The following is a 15,350-nucleotide window of genomic DNA, read 5'->3' on the forward strand; positions in this document are numbered from 1 at the left end:
CTTGGTTCCCAGTTGGTAGACTTGTTTGGAAAGGATTAGGATGTGTGGCCTTGTTGGAGGAGGTTATGCTTGCCTGCTGCTGTGCTCCCTGACGTGATGGTAATGGGTTCTAACCTCTGAACTATAAGCTCTAAACAATCTCTTTCTTCTATAAATTGCCCTGGTAATGGTATCCTATCACAGCAGTAGGAAAGTAACTAAGGTGGCTGATGACAGAGGATGGGTGTATGATATGGGTGGTTAAGTGGATAGGTGAGTAGATAGATAGGTTGGGGATGAATGGAATATATGGGTGGGAAATGGGATGGATTGATGGATGATGAATGGATGGATGAATGATTACAGATGATCATGGAAGACGGATGTATGGATGGATGAATAGATGATGTGTGGGTAGGTATCCATGAGTGAATAGGTGAATGGAGGCTGGCTGCCTGGCTGACTGGTTGTTTGAAAGGACGGATGGATGGAGGGATAGAATAATGAATGGATGGAAGAGTAGGTAGATGGAAAGCTCAATTAACAAATCAACAATGGACAGAAGAAATGACAGAACAGAGTAAAAATTTCATGCATAATTTGGTTCTGCAACAAAGCCCCCAAGTGGGAGGACATGTTCGCCCAGGCTGCCCACCTGGGCACTTGGCAAGGTGTGGATGAAAGACCCATTAGTGTGTATATGGATCAACAGTCTGTCAGAACTTACCTTCCATAATCACAGTGATGGGATTGGGCCGGAAACCCTTACCACCGGGACACAGGGTCCTATACTCTGCTGCAAGGGAAACAGGGTGCATGAGGGGCAGTGAAGAGAGGCACTTGGATAAAACCTAGCTGATAGGAGAGGGCTCCTTGAAAAAGATGTAACATGGCCCCCCTTCCTTTGCTTTGCTGAACTGACTATGACTCAAATCCTCAGTTTTGTGGAGCTGCCTAGAGATTCAGTATATGTTTGTGTTGGGGGTGTGTGTATGAACATGGATTCCCATCCAGTGCATGGATAGGTGGCTCTTGAGGGATCCTGTTCCTACTGTACCTCACTCCTTTCCACTTTACTCATCCTCCAAACCTGTACCCTACTTGGGACTTACAGTTCTCTGGATCTCTAGTCCCTAGCACAAGGCATAAAGGAACTCTCAATGTTTGCTGACTGACTGAGTGATGGACTGAGTATAAACAGAGAATTTACAGAAAGCAACTTTGGAGAGAGGCCTGGCCTTTGAACTGGCAAGGGCATGCTTTGTGACCCAAGAGCCTTCTCCTTCCTAGTTCTATTTCCTTGTCCCCCTGAGCCTTCTGCAGGCAGAGACGACCTGCAAGCTTCTGAGTCTCTGGCTCAGGCTCACTGTCCTGCAGGGACTCACAGGTGTTGCCGATTGGACATGGCTTGCAGGGACGGCCCCAGGCTTGGCCCAGGGAACAACAACAAGACGCTCTGCTGACACCAGCTCCAATCTCTTCACTACAGGAAATGTCACTGTCACCTCGGTCCTGCACTTCCAAGAAACAGATCCCGGCCAGGGTGTCTGCACAGGCAAAAATGGGTGGTTAGCACATGGAAAACTATGTGTTTCTGTGACCTCCATGACTTCCTGGTTATGTGTGTATACCCCTGAGTGTGTAACTGTGGCCTCTCTGTTCTGTGTGTCTGTCCGTGTGTAACTGTGTGTGAGTTTGTATGTGCTATGTGCTGTGTACATACATGTGTGTAATTACCATCTGACTATAACTGTATATCTTCGTGTAACTGTGTGCATTTACGTGTCTAGTCGTGTCTGTAACTATGAATCTGTGCATACCATGTGCTATGTGTAACTGTGTTTCTCTGTGTGTAACTTTATATTGTGTCAGTGTGTTTCTCTGCATGTAACTTGTCTTTGTGTATAACTGTATTGTGTATAACTACATTTCTGTGTATGTATACATTTGTGAGTCTACATGTTACCAGGTTTCTATGTGTATATAAGGATATATATATATGTATTTACATGTAATTTTGTATGTGCCTGTGTATAGAATTATGTTTCTATGCGTGTAATGGCTGTCTCTGTGTCTACCTATGTTTGTATAACTGTGAGTTTATATATACCATGTGTAACTTGCCTGTAACTGTGTATATGTATATAGATGCTGTCTCTAACTGTAATTATGTGTGTGTGTAATCCTGTGTGTCTCTGCATATGCAGCTGCTGTCTCTGTGTGTAACTGTATCTGCATGTAGTTGTGTTTCTTTGTGGGTAACTGTTGTCTTCTGAGAAACTACATGTAATGTGTGTCTAAACATTGTCTCTGTAAGTGTGTTTCTAATGTAATTGTGTGTGCCTCAGTGTTTTTCTCTGGGTGTAACCATGTGTATGTATAACTGCAGGTCTGTGTGTGGTTGTCTGACCTGTCCCCTGTAGTTCTTTGTATGTAACTACTTTGGCTGTTGTCCTTGACTAGGACTGCATATTTCTATGTGTATGCCTCCATATTTGCCTGTATGCTTGTACGTAGTGGTTGAATATTCCTGACTGGGCAGGGAAGGTATGCACGTGTGTAAAATTGTGTGTGTATGTGACCATGTGTGTCTAGACCAGAAGGCAGTGTCACAATAGGTGACTTCCCAGCCCACAGTTGTCCTGCCTGTTGGGAGCAGGAAGATCTTTACAAGCTGACACCCAGAGTGGCCCAGACAATAGCCCAGCCAGCAACACTGACTCCTGAGTTCCCCAGCTGCTGGCAGGTGTAGACTCACCAACACAGCCCACTCCACTGGGGTTAAGCTGAAAGTCCTGGGGGCAGTTGCAGAGGTAGCTGCCAGGGGTGTTAACACACAGGCCATTGATGCAGTTCGCAGGATTTTCACACTCATCAACATCTGTGAGGGACACACACCACTGTCAGCTAGGAGCCCTCACTGCACCCTATCCCTCCCTCTCTCCTGAGTGGCCACAGATCTCAGTGGGCCCACTCAGGTGCTGGAGTATGAATGTTTGTCCTTCCCTAGGATGACACTAAACAGGACATGGTCTCAAGAGTCTGCCCTAGCCATTCAGCCCTCTCCCTTCCTCTGCTCAGTTCCATTTGGCCTAGGTTTATCTCCTTCCACATTATCCCATCCTGAGTTTCCCAGAGCCAACATATGAAACTAAGATTTAGAAAACACCTTTGAGCCAGGGGTTGGAAAACCACTCTAAGGGCCAAATGTGGCCCACTGCTTGGTTGTATCAGTAAAGTTTTATTGACACATGACTGAGCTTATCTATTTACATTTCATCTGTGAGAAAGCTTAGTGGTGGCAAAAGACACCTATTTAAAATGCTGAAAATTTTTATCATCTGTTTGTTATTAAAGACGCTGGGGTAGGGGACCATTTTAGCAGGTGTGGTGCAGAGGGTACTTCATTTATTCACTGCATTTGCTCAAGGGATGGTGAGAGGGCAATTGAGATGGTTAGTTTTTTTTTTTTTTTTTGGTTTTTCGAGACAGGGTTTCTCTGTGTAGCTTTGCATCTTTCCTGGAACTCGCTTTGGAGACCAGGCTAGCCTCGAACTCACAAAGATCCGCCTGGCTCTGCCTCCCGAGTGCTGGGATGGTTAGTTTTAATGATCAACTTGACACAACCTAGAATTACATGGGAAGAGAGTTTCAGTGACGGACTGTCTATACTGATTGTCCTGAGGGCATGCCTGAGGACAATGTATTGGTTAAATTAATTGATTTGGGAAGACCAAGCTGTACCATTCCCTAAGCTCTTATAAGAGTGGTAAATGGAGCTGAGCACAAGCAAGGAAGCAGGTATGCATGCGTTTCTTCTCTCTCTGCTCTTTGATGCGGATGTGATATGATTCGCTGTCTCAAGCTCCCGCTGCTGTGACTAGCCCACAGTGGTAGACTATAACCCAGACTTGTGAGTGGAAATTGACTTCTTTCTCCCCTAAGTTGCTTGTTGTCAGGATATTTTATCAATCACCAGAAATGAAACTAAACAGCAATAAATCACGATGATTAAAAACAGAAAGTGGGGATGGAGAGATGGCTCGCTAGTTAAGAGCACTTGTTGCTGTTGCAAAGGACCTGAGTTTAGTTCCCAGCACCCACATGGTGGCTCACAACCATCTCTAACTTCTATCCTCCATGGGCACCAGGCATGCATGTGGTACACTTATACACATTCAGGCAAAACTCTCATACATATAAAATAAATAAATCTAAGAACAAAATTTTAAAATAAAGGAGTGATAAGGCTGAAGAAATTGCCTACGTGAGTAAGAGCACTCATGTAAGCACAAGGACCTGGGTTCAAATTCTCAGCATCAATGTAAAGAGCTTGAATACTCTCCTGTAATAGGAGGGCTAATCGTGGAGACAGGAGGATTGCTCCAGCTCTCTGGCTGCCAGCCTTGCTCCAGGCTCAGCTACAGACCCTGTCTCAAGGGAAAAGGATGGAGAGTGATAGAGCAGGATGCCTGACATCCTCCTTTGGCCTCATGTGCACATTCAGCACACACATATACCAGACGCATATACGTATGTACATACCCCCAAATATGTACATATACACAAAGGGAGCGATGGAAACTATTCTAGAAGAGAAGTCAAGGTGAGTGTAGTGTGGGAGCAAGCTGTGGCCCCTACTCTCAGTCCTGTGCTCTTACTCCCCAGCCAAGCCGACTCCATACCTGTGCAGTTGCTTCCACTTTGGTCCAGCTCATAGCCATCATCACAGCTGCAGCGGAACATTCCAGGCAGGTTTTCACAATTCCCAAACACGCACAAGTTCCCAAGAGCACACTCGTCCACATCTGCAGGGACCTCATTTCAGCCTACTATGCTTGATAGTATGCTCTGGAAACTTGCCCACTCCACACACTGCTGAGCTGGACAGGGCTAGGCTGAGACTTACCCCAGCAGGCCAGCTGGTTCTTGGTAAGGCTGAAGCCCATATCACATTCACAGTGGTACCCGCCAGGTACATTGAGGCACTGTCCGTTCTCGCAGAGGCCCACATTCTCCATGCATTCATCCTTGTCTGAGGGACCATGAAGAACATAGGCTGGTGACCAACTAGGTTAGGACCCACACTGGATGGGCAGGAAGTACCAGGGATTTAACCATTTACTCTCACCCAGAATCCCAAGTGGGAGCCCTCAGAACTCAGATGCTAACTCAGAATAGGCAGATAACCAAGATGGGGGATTAGAAGTAAAAAGGTGACCACTGACACATAGACTCCAGCCGGCTGCACACAGGGGACTTAGTCACAACCAAGGAAATAAGAAGAGGATTAGATTGACTATGGTGGTGTAGAATATAAAGAAAAACTAGCGATGGAAGAACTGGGGAGCAAAGGGCTGGGGAGATGGCTCAGTTGGTAAAGTGCCTGCCATACTAATTGTTACTAATGTAAAAATCCATCTGACTCCAGCATCCAGGTGAAAACAGGCAGGTGTGAGGGCACAAATGTGTAATCCATTCTGGGGAGATGGAGATCCCTGGATCCCTGGAGATCACTGGCCAACAATCATAGCTTTAATTGGCAAGTCCTAGGGGTCCCAACCAGAAAAACTGCCTCAAAACAAAAGAAAACAAAACACAACAAAACACAAAACAAACAAACAACAACAACAACTGAAAGCTAAACCAAACCAACCAACAAACCAACCAAACGAAAACCCATAACCAACCAACAGCCCAAGGTGTATGACTCCTGAGGAAGGGTACTTGAAGTTAACCTCTGGCCTCCACACACACTCATGTATATGTGTACCTGCACATGAGTGCATCCTCCCACAAATTTGTAGACACACACACACACACACACAAACACACACACACACACACACACACACACACACACACACACACACACACACTGTAATAATAATAACTAAAAAAATAGCAAGAAAAAAGATGGTAACCAAGAGACAGGACAGGTGGGCATGCAGACAGTGGCTCTGGGGGCTAAGGACAGACTCTCTAGTACCCATGGGGCAAGGGAAGACAACCCTGGCACTGTGTTGTCCCATTCAGGCCCTGCCCTTCCCTCACCTTCACAGAATAAGCCATCTCCAACAAATCCTGGTTGGCAGGTGCAGTGGTAAGAGCCCACAGTATTGAGGCAGTTGGCATTTGGGTCACAACGATGCTGTTGGATGGCACATTCATCCAGGTCTGCAGCAGATAGAGCCGGGATCCCCTGGTATGTGCACTGAGGCTGTGGGGAGGCTGCCTCTCCAGTCCCAGCCCTACATGGTCCCCACAAACCATCTCCTAGTCCTCCACCCTTAATCCTATCCCAAGGTACTCACCGTGGCATTTGAAGCCATCCCCACCCCAGCCTGGGTGGCACCTACAGCTGAAACTCCCAGGGATGTTGAGACAGGAGGCGTGCCTGTCACAACCGTGTCTCCTAAACTCACATTCGTCCACATCTGAGGGGAGAGGGAATATTGGAGGAAACAGTCACAGCAGGGAAGACTCAGAGAAGCAGCAATAGAAAGATGAATGGATGAGTGGTGACCTAAGGGCCTTCCATTTTCCTCTATAGCCCAAGAAAGCAGCCCCAAGCCCACTAGGCCTGACTCTTAGCATCCCTCAGAAACGATTTTAGTAGCATGTAGCGTGAGAGAACTATGGTAGACATTAAGTGTAATTATCCAGTGAACAGTTAAACCAGGATTCCTATCTATATCAGGTTTTCCAATTCTGTATCAGTTTTGAAGCACTCTTACCAACTCTGCAATGGACATATGCTACCTGTGTGAGCCACTGTTTACTAAATAAATATTTTTCTATATAGTTCCTCATTTTGACTTGCAAGAATATATTTTATTTTTCATTCATCCATCAATTCATTTTTCTAAAGGTAGTTCTCTATCATCTGTCTATCATCCATCAGTTTAAAGGTATCTGTCTGTCTGTCTATCATTTTTCATTCATCAAATTTTCTGTCTATCATTTTTCATTCATCAAATTTTCTAGAAGTTATATGTCATCCATCCATCCATCTCTGTCTGTCTGTCTGTCTGTCTGTCTTCATAGAGCCTGGTCATTGAATTTAGGGATTTGCACACTCTAGGCAGGGTCTCTAGCACTGAGCCATACCCAAGCCCTTTATTTTATCATTTTGAGACATGGTCGCGCAATGTAGAACAGGTTGGCCTGGAACTTGAGACCCTTCTGCCTCAATCTCCAGAGTACAGGAATGACAGATGTGAGCCACTATGTTCGATTATAAATATATTTTAAAATAAAATTTTATATCAACCCTAATAACTTCAAAGAAGTAAGGGAGTTTGACTGGATGTGCAGCTCAGTGGTAGAGTATGTGCCTAGCATGAGAAAGGTCCTGGGTGCTTCAAAATACATACATACATACATACATACATACATACATACATACATAAGTAAACAAAATGTTTAAAGAATTGTGTGGGCTGGCAAGACAGTTCAGTTGGTTAAGTGCTTGCTATATAACCTTAAGGACTTGAGTTCAATCTCTAGCACCCACATAAAAAGTCGAGCATGGTGGTGTATGCTTATAATCCTACCTCTGGAGAAGCAGAGATAGAAAGATTTCTTCACTTTCACTGGCTAGCCAGCCTAGCCTAATTGTCCTGCCTCAAGTTCAGTGAGAGACCCTGCCTCAAAAAAGCAGGGTAGATATGAGGAATGACACAAGGTTGACCTATGGTCTCTGTAAGCACACACATCCACTTGAACATATACCCCTCCCACAAAAACACATTTGTATCTTTGCAGGTACAACACCACATACACACACACACACACACACACACACACACACACACACACACACACACACAGAAAGAGAGAGAGAATTACGACCTCTCACATCTATGAATGTGACTTTAGTTAAAAATGATCTTTGTAGATGTCACTGAGCTACAGCATTATCATGGATTGTTTTGTATCTTGATCCAATTAGCTCTTCTAAGAGGGGAATTTGGGCACAGACAAACAGAGAACACCAGGCAAGTATAAAGACATCAGTGGGTGTAATGTTCTTATGAATCAAATTCCACCACAGATTACCAACAACAGCCAGAAGTTGGAGAGATGCCTAGGGCAGGTTCTCTCTCTCTCTGTACCAAGAAGAAACCAACCCTGCCCATGCCTTGATTCCAGATTCCTAGTTGTAATTCTGGAGCGAGAATATATCCTGGGGTTCTAAGTCACCATGTGTGTGCTAATTTGTATTTGATCTGAGATGTGAATTCTCTAACTAGTTAGATGTTTAAATGCTAATCCCTGTATCGTGCAAAAACCATCTGGCTTGCTTGCTTTGGGGATGCTGCTCTCTCCTTTGGGGTTCCCTCGACTGAGCTATTTAAGAGGCTCCCAAGGGTACTTTATTGCCAAGAGATCTCATTAGTGGAAACTGTAAGAATGAGTTCAGGTTGCCTTCTGTCCTAAGGCATGGAGACAGTGCTAACGATCTTCAAGCTAGCTCTTTGGATCTCTCCAGCTCCACCTGGATGACTTTTCACTCACCAGAGCAGCCTGTAGCTCCCTCCCTGATGATATAGCCTAGATGGCAGTGACAGGTAAAGGATCCTTTTGTGTTCTCACAGTTCCCGTGGAGACAGAGGTAGGGATTCATGTCGCACTCATTCAAATCTGTGGTGGGGAGAGGGTATGAGTTATGAGGACTGGGTGATGGGAGAGGAATAGGGATAGGGAGGGGAGGCAGGCCACATGAGGGAGACCATCAGTATTCCCCAGTAGACTGCCATACAGGAGAATCTCCTACTAGGCTCTATGGGTGTCTGCAAAGAAAAATGTGATAGTTAGTTTTGATCATCAACTTGTCACAACCTAGCATCACCTAGGGAGACAGCTTCCATGAAGGACTGTCTACATTGCATTGGCCTGTGAGCATATCTGTAGGAGATTGTCTTAATTAAGTTTACTAATGTGGGAAGACCCAGATCACTGTGAGTGGCATCATTCCCTAGGCAGGGATGGATGGTCCTGAACTATGTAAGAGTAGAGAAATGGAGATGAGTAGGCAAGCATGTGAGCATGCAGGTTTTCACTTCTCTCTAGTCTTAACTGTGGATGTCATACTACCACCCTGTATTTGAAGCTCCTGCCTTTACCTCCAACATAGAAAGATGGATTCTAACCTGAAATTACAAGCTAAAATAGACTCTTTTATCCCCTAAGTTGATTTTTATTAGGATTTTTATCACAGCAACAGAAAGAAACAAATTACCAAAATAGGTTGAGCACTCCCTCTAGGACTACCATTAGGTAGTGTTGTGAGTCAGGCTGATCCAAGGTTTTCTCAGAGGCCTGATGAAAGGACTAATGGAACCTGGTTCTGTGTCCTTGCCCAGTGGCATACTTGGCAAGGTTCAGTCTGGGTCTAAGGCCAACACTTCGAAAGAGTTAAGGTTTCAGTTCCTGGAAACTTGACTTTTCCCTCTGAAGGCCCCAAGGCTGCTGTGTTTTCAGTCTGCGATGTACTTGGGATCTCCTATGTTCCCTTTGTGTAACATTGTTTGACTAGCTTTGTGCTGACTTCGCCCCACTGCATGATGGTTTTTGGCTGACTCTGTCCCGTTCCCCTGATGCAAACTATATATAAGACGCTGTCCTTCTTAATAGACTCGATAGGTATGAGACGTAGCTTGTGCAAGACCTCCTGGTCCCAAACTTTCCTATTGTCTTTATCTTCCGATCCCCTGGTCTTCACCCTTAGGCCCCTGTCACTGAAGAGCGACCTGCTGTCCAGGTCAGGGTAGTTATAAGTCTTCTGTGGGCATCTTGCAGTGCATTTTTCATGGACCACACCTTGCATGTGTTCCCCAAAGGAATAAGTGGTCGAATATATGTAATAAGTGCTGTATTTCACAAAGACAGCCAGGTTTTCCTCTCTGGTCCTCACACCCCAAGCATAGGAAAGAGGCCTTACACACTCACCTACATTTCACAAAGCTAGCCAGGTTTTGCCAATGCTTTTAGGCCAACATGTGTTTGGATGGTGTTCTGGGGTGTCTAACCCTTGGTTTATGGATTACATGTAGGATAGTTATGGGCATGGCCCCAAATAAAATCATAAACACTATGAGATTTGGTTTGAAATTTTTGTGGGGTGGGTAACTCAATTGCACAGTTCTGGAGTATGATGATGTCCTTTGTAGGTGATGTTCTGTTATGTTAAAAAGCAGGGCATGTCTTCTGGGTAAAAGTATTTCCTCAATTGTATTTTCTCATTAGCACCTTCTAAAAGGTGTTCTCTGACATGCCTACTAGCTGAACCTCTTAGGTTCGGAAAAGACTTTGGTGGGTTGTTACCACCTAGAACTTGCCTGTTTTAGCTCAGCTCTGCCCTGACAGGGTGCCCAGTATACATCCACTCCCCAGGTGGAAGGACTGCCTGTGGCCAGGTGAAGACAGGGATTTGTGCTATCCAAATAGCTTTGGGGAGGTCCTCAAATAGAGATCGACAAACCGTTCTGTTTTGAACAATGCTCAACATCTTTGGTTAAACCAGCCAACCAACCAACCAACCAGCCAACCAACCAACCGACAGCCCTTTGCCTGTAGTTAGATTAATGCACAACCCGTGGAAGAAGTGTGAGTCTCTGATAGGTGTTGGACATATGGTGAATGTTCAATAAATGCAAAGGTGCATAATAAGTTTGGGGGCGGATCTCTGCTTCTATGACAGAATCACACAGGCTATGAAGAGATGTGTTCATCGTGTGTCCCTAACCACCCAGCTGCTTACCTACACAAATCTTCATGTCTGGTGAGGCTGAGAAGCCGTCATAACAAATGCAATGGTAAGATCCTGGCATGTTGGTACACTGGCCTTCTCCACAGATGCCTAGGTTGTCTTCACATTCATCCACATCTTTAGAAGCAAGAATAGGGGATGGGTTGAAGGTGGACAGGAACATAGGAAGAGTTCAGGGTCTTTTCCAGGGCCTAGGTATTTGGGATCCGGCTGATCATGCCTGGCTTTGTGCTATGCAGGGTTCTGGTGAGGTTGCTGTCTAGCCCAGGCCTTCTCTGGTGCTCACATCCTAAGCAGAGGGAGTAGGTCACACCCACTGTGCTGTGCATGCCCTCCTATTGGGCATCCTGCCAACAGCTGTACTGGAAGCTTCCCTCCGTGTTCATGTACTGCACTACATAGTCACTGTTCTGGACTTGGTATTCACTGATGTCTGCAAGGGCAGACAGAGGGAACCAGGTTGGTGAACTTGGGCTGAATTAGGGTCAGGAACTAAGAGGAGTATGGAAGTAAGGCTGGGAGGGACTGTGTTGCACAGGGAACTGCAGAGAGTATCCAAGGGATGGTATAGTCTCACCCACGCAGCCCTGGCCATCAGGAGTGCTCTGGAAGCCGGTGTGGCAGGAGCAACGGAAAGCACCAATGACATTGATGCACTGGCCATGGGGACAGAGGCTCTCACTCATAGTGCATTCATCGATGTCTGTGGGAGGAACACATATGGCTAGTGACAGAGTGAAGGAGCAGCCTGTACTGTCCCTCATCCCCTGTCTGCCATCACACACATCCCAAATGAGCTCACTCTGGCAGCTTGCATCAGCACCCTACCCTTTGACTGCCTGTCTGCTCACAAACATTCCTTTCATCATGCACAACCCAACTCATGCACTTTTGTAGACACATGCATCCACCCAAAGAAACATACTCACACTATGTGCATGATACAAACACACCTTATACTCACACAGTCATCCTTGTGCAAATATGCACCCACACCCAGACACACTCAGATACATTCATTCCTACTGTGTGTGCTTACATAAATGCACACAGAAACACATCCTTATACTTACTCACACTTACCATATATTCTTGTGATTGAACACTTGGTCCCAGGCTGGTGGTGCTAGTTGAGAAGGCTGTGAAACCGTTAGGAGGTGAGCCTCACTAGGGGAAGTGGGTCATTGTGGACCTGCCTTGAGATTTTTATAACTCAGCTGCATTTCTTAATCACTCTCTGCTTCCTGACTGTGGATACAATGTGGCTAGTTGCTCCTGTTGCCATGGCTTCCCTGCCAGGATGGTTTGTACCCATTCAGACTGTGGGACCACAGCCTTGGTCACAGAAAGGAGAATCTCAAATATGAATGTATATCCCTTGTATTAACATGCATCAGAACCCCACACATCCTCTTGTAGGTACACACACACACACACACACACACACACACACACACACACACACACGGTCCACTCACATGCAAATACATAGGCCTGCCATTGCTGATGTATTCACACTTTTGTCCTCCTACAGGCTCATCCATGTGCACACATACTCAAATGCAAAAATTTGTCCTTGTACAGCCACACACACCTCCACACAGATTCACAAACACATCTGCTTTTGCATAGACACAGTCTCATAGATATTCACATAGGTGTGTTCACAGACACAGTTCCCACTTGTATTTGTTACTCTCCTCATCATTGTGACAAGATATCTGACAGAAGCATTTATTGAGGCTCCCAGTTGGTACAGTCCATCAAGGAAGGGTAGTCATGGTGACAGGAGCAAAAGGCAGCTGGTCATGCTGCATCCATAGGAAACAGAGCAAGATGCATACTGGCGTTCAGCTCCCTTTCTCCTTTTTATTCAGTCCAGAACTCCAGACGAGGAGATGATGCCACCTACATTCAGGCTGGGCTTTCCCACCTCAATTAACTTAATCTAGGAATTTGAACTCCTCACAGACATGCCAGAGGTTTGTCTCCTAGGTGATTCAAGATCCTGTCAGGTGAACAATATTAACCACCTCACTCCCTTGCACACATAGAGACACAAATATACACCCCACTACTCATGCATATATGTTGACATTTCACACTCACATGAACACACAAATCTCATGGATGCAAACACACACACACACACACACACACACACACACACACACACACAGGGTCATCTTCAGAGACACACAAATGCACTTCACCATCTCACATTTACCCTGTGAATTTGGATAGACACACAGATGTGAGCATGTGCCAGACCCTGCCACTCTCTTGCACACCTTGCTGCAAGCTCACCTTCACAGGCAGTGCCTTGGGCCTTCAGCTCACGTCCAGAGGGACAGTGGCACTCATAGCTCCCTTCTGTGTTGATGCATGTACCTCCCTGGCAGAGCAGCAGGTCCCTGGCACATTCATCTACATCTGGACATGTGGAAAGACAGCAGGCTGGTGATGCTGACCCAAGGATGGATGATTCAGGAAGCTCCTCTGTGTGGTACCTCCTTCATCCCACCCTGTTTGCATTCCAGCCGTACACATCTGTCTACCTCACACCCATCCCAGGGCTTTGCATGTGTCCTTCTGGCCTCCATGTCATCTCCTTACAACCACACACGCTGCTCCTCCAGCCATGTGGCATGTGTGTGGAGGTCACAGCGGACAACTTGTGGCAGTTCCTTTTCTCCTTGTATGATTCCAGAGACCAAACTCAGGTCTTTACGCTTGGCCTCAAGAACCTTACCCACTGAGCCACCTCACTCACCCCACCTCTCAGCCACCTCTCAGCTCTCTCTACCCCATTGACTCCCACTCTCCTCGGCCACCTTCCCAACCTCACAGAGTAGGTACATCCCCTGGGATGTACATTCCTATAGGACCATATAGTAATTTTGTTTTCTTGAGGAATGTTTTTTAAACTAGTTCTTTGAGAATTTACTCCCAGTTACAACTCCCTTCCTGACTTCACCCAACTTTGTGCCTTTTTTAACCCTTCAAGACCAACTTCATTTGTCTTCCCATAAAGTCACAAAGCCCTTGGTGCCTAAGCTCTCTGCATTACCCCAATCCAGTGGATGTGTGTGAACTGTTCACTGAATGATGGGGGCCTCTTTTATTTTGGAGAAAGGGTCTTGTTATGTAGCTCAGGTTGGCCTAGAATTAGCAATCCTCCTGCCCTAGCCTCCTGAGGGATGGAATTATGAGTCTATGCCATCATGCCCAAGCTAGAGTCTTCTTAAATAGCTTCTCTGGGGGGTAGTCCTATCCATTTCCCATAAAGCACCCATTCTCAATGTGCTCTCCTAATGACAGTATCCCACGGCAGTACAATGGCACACCGAAGCTTCTCCTCATATCTACACAGCAGCATACTCACCACCCCTCTTCTGGCCATCCACCCTGCCCATGGCTCTTCTGGCCCTCACCCTGCCACCACTCACCCATGCAGTTCTTCATCAGTAAAGAGCCACTAGTGAAACCAGGAAAACAATCACACTCGAAGCTGCCTGGGGTGTTGACGCAGGTACCCTGGCCGCAGAGGTCAGGGGAGATCCGACATTCATCGATGTCTGTGGGGACAGAGATGCACGGGCCAGAGGTCTGTGTGTGCAGACATGAGGATGCACTGACCACGGGTTTCAAGTAAGAGGACATAGGGGGCTGGGTCTCTGTAGACATGAGGGGCTACCCAGGAACCCCAAGAAACTGAGCTGAGTCCGGGAAGAAGTGCCTCAGGTGAACACAGAAAAGGGGCAAGAAATTTCCTTTCAGAGGTAATCTTGGCCAGCCCTCCATAGAGACAGTAGAGATCCTGCAGCCCAGACAGGGTGATGAGCTGCCTTAGGCCACACAGCTCATCAGTGGGTATCTAAGAGGAGACTAAAGACTGAGCCTTGTCTTCACATCCAATTCAGGGACCCCTCACATGAATTCCTGTATACATGACCTGTCCTCAACAGACGGGGAGGGAGTGGCATCTACCTGTACAGTTCCTCTCTTGGGCATCCAGGGTAAAACCTTTGTCACAGGAGCAGTGGAAGCTGCCCATGGAATTACGGCAGGTGCCATGTGTGCACAGGCCAGGGAACACCTTGCACTCATTCACATCTGGAGTACAGAGTATAAACAAGGTTGGCTACACCACACCGAAGGTCTTCAGTCTGGGATTCACACACTAAGCCCTCCCTAGGTTCTTACCTCTTGAGCTTGCTAACATCTCTCTCTTACAAGTCTTTCATATTTATTTGTTTTGTGCATGTGTCTGGGTGCACATGCTGTGGAGGTCAGAAAAAAATTTGAGAGTTGGTTCTCTCCTTCCACTATGTGTGCCCTGAGGATTGAACTCATTGTCAGCTGAGAGGAAAGTGCCTCTACCCACTGAGATATCCCCTCTTTTTCTTTTTTTACACAGTACCAAACTCACTATACAGCCAAGGGCGACCTTGAATTCCTGCTTCTACTTCTCAAGTACTGGCTTGACAGGCATGTACCACCACACTTTGTGTGTGTGTGTGTGTGTGCGTGTGTGTGTGTGTGCGTGTGGGTGTGCATGTGGAGGCCAGAATACAGTCTTAACTGTTGTTCTTCA

The 15,350-nt window shown here is 46.3% G+C and overlaps 1 protein-coding gene across 2 annotated transcripts in view; it reads right to left on the minus strand.

The window, feature by feature from the left end:
- The window catches only part of Fbn3 (fibrillin 3), a 74,412-nt gene that overhangs the window by 40,975 nt on the left and 18,087 nt on the right, over positions 1 to 15,350 (minus strand). The window contains exons 12-24 of one of the 2 annotated variants that reach the window (XM_052754683.1): positions 14,744 to 14,869; positions 14,203 to 14,331; positions 13,061 to 13,186; positions 11,331 to 11,456; positions 10,745 to 10,870; positions 8,500 to 8,625; positions 6,294 to 6,416; positions 6,034 to 6,156; positions 4,889 to 5,014; positions 4,665 to 4,787; positions 2,738 to 2,860; positions 1,365 to 1,526; positions 707 to 775 (exon numbers count right to left, since the gene is read on the minus strand). In XM_052754683.1, the coding sequence (XP_052610643.1) occupies positions 707 to 775; positions 1,365 to 1,526; positions 2,738 to 2,860; positions 4,665 to 4,787; positions 4,889 to 5,014; positions 6,034 to 6,156; positions 6,294 to 6,416; positions 8,500 to 8,625; positions 10,745 to 10,870; positions 11,331 to 11,456; positions 13,061 to 13,186; positions 14,203 to 14,331; positions 14,744 to 14,869 (1,608 nt within the window). The remainder of the gene's footprint in view (positions 1 to 706; positions 776 to 1,364; positions 1,527 to 2,737; positions 2,861 to 4,664; positions 4,788 to 4,888; positions 5,015 to 6,033; positions 6,157 to 6,293; positions 6,417 to 8,499; positions 8,626 to 10,744; positions 10,871 to 11,330; positions 11,457 to 13,060; positions 13,187 to 14,202; positions 14,332 to 14,743; positions 14,870 to 15,350) is intronic. The other variant, XM_052754684.1, reaches the window with a different exon arrangement.

The sequence above is a fragment of the Peromyscus californicus genome, unplaced genomic scaffold (genome assembly GCF_007827085.1).
Source record: "Peromyscus californicus insignis strain IS unplaced genomic scaffold, ASM782708v3 Scaffold_2__1_contigs__length_46816999, whole genome shotgun sequence".
Lineage (NCBI taxonomy): Eukaryota > Metazoa > Chordata > Mammalia > Rodentia > Cricetidae > Peromyscus > Peromyscus californicus.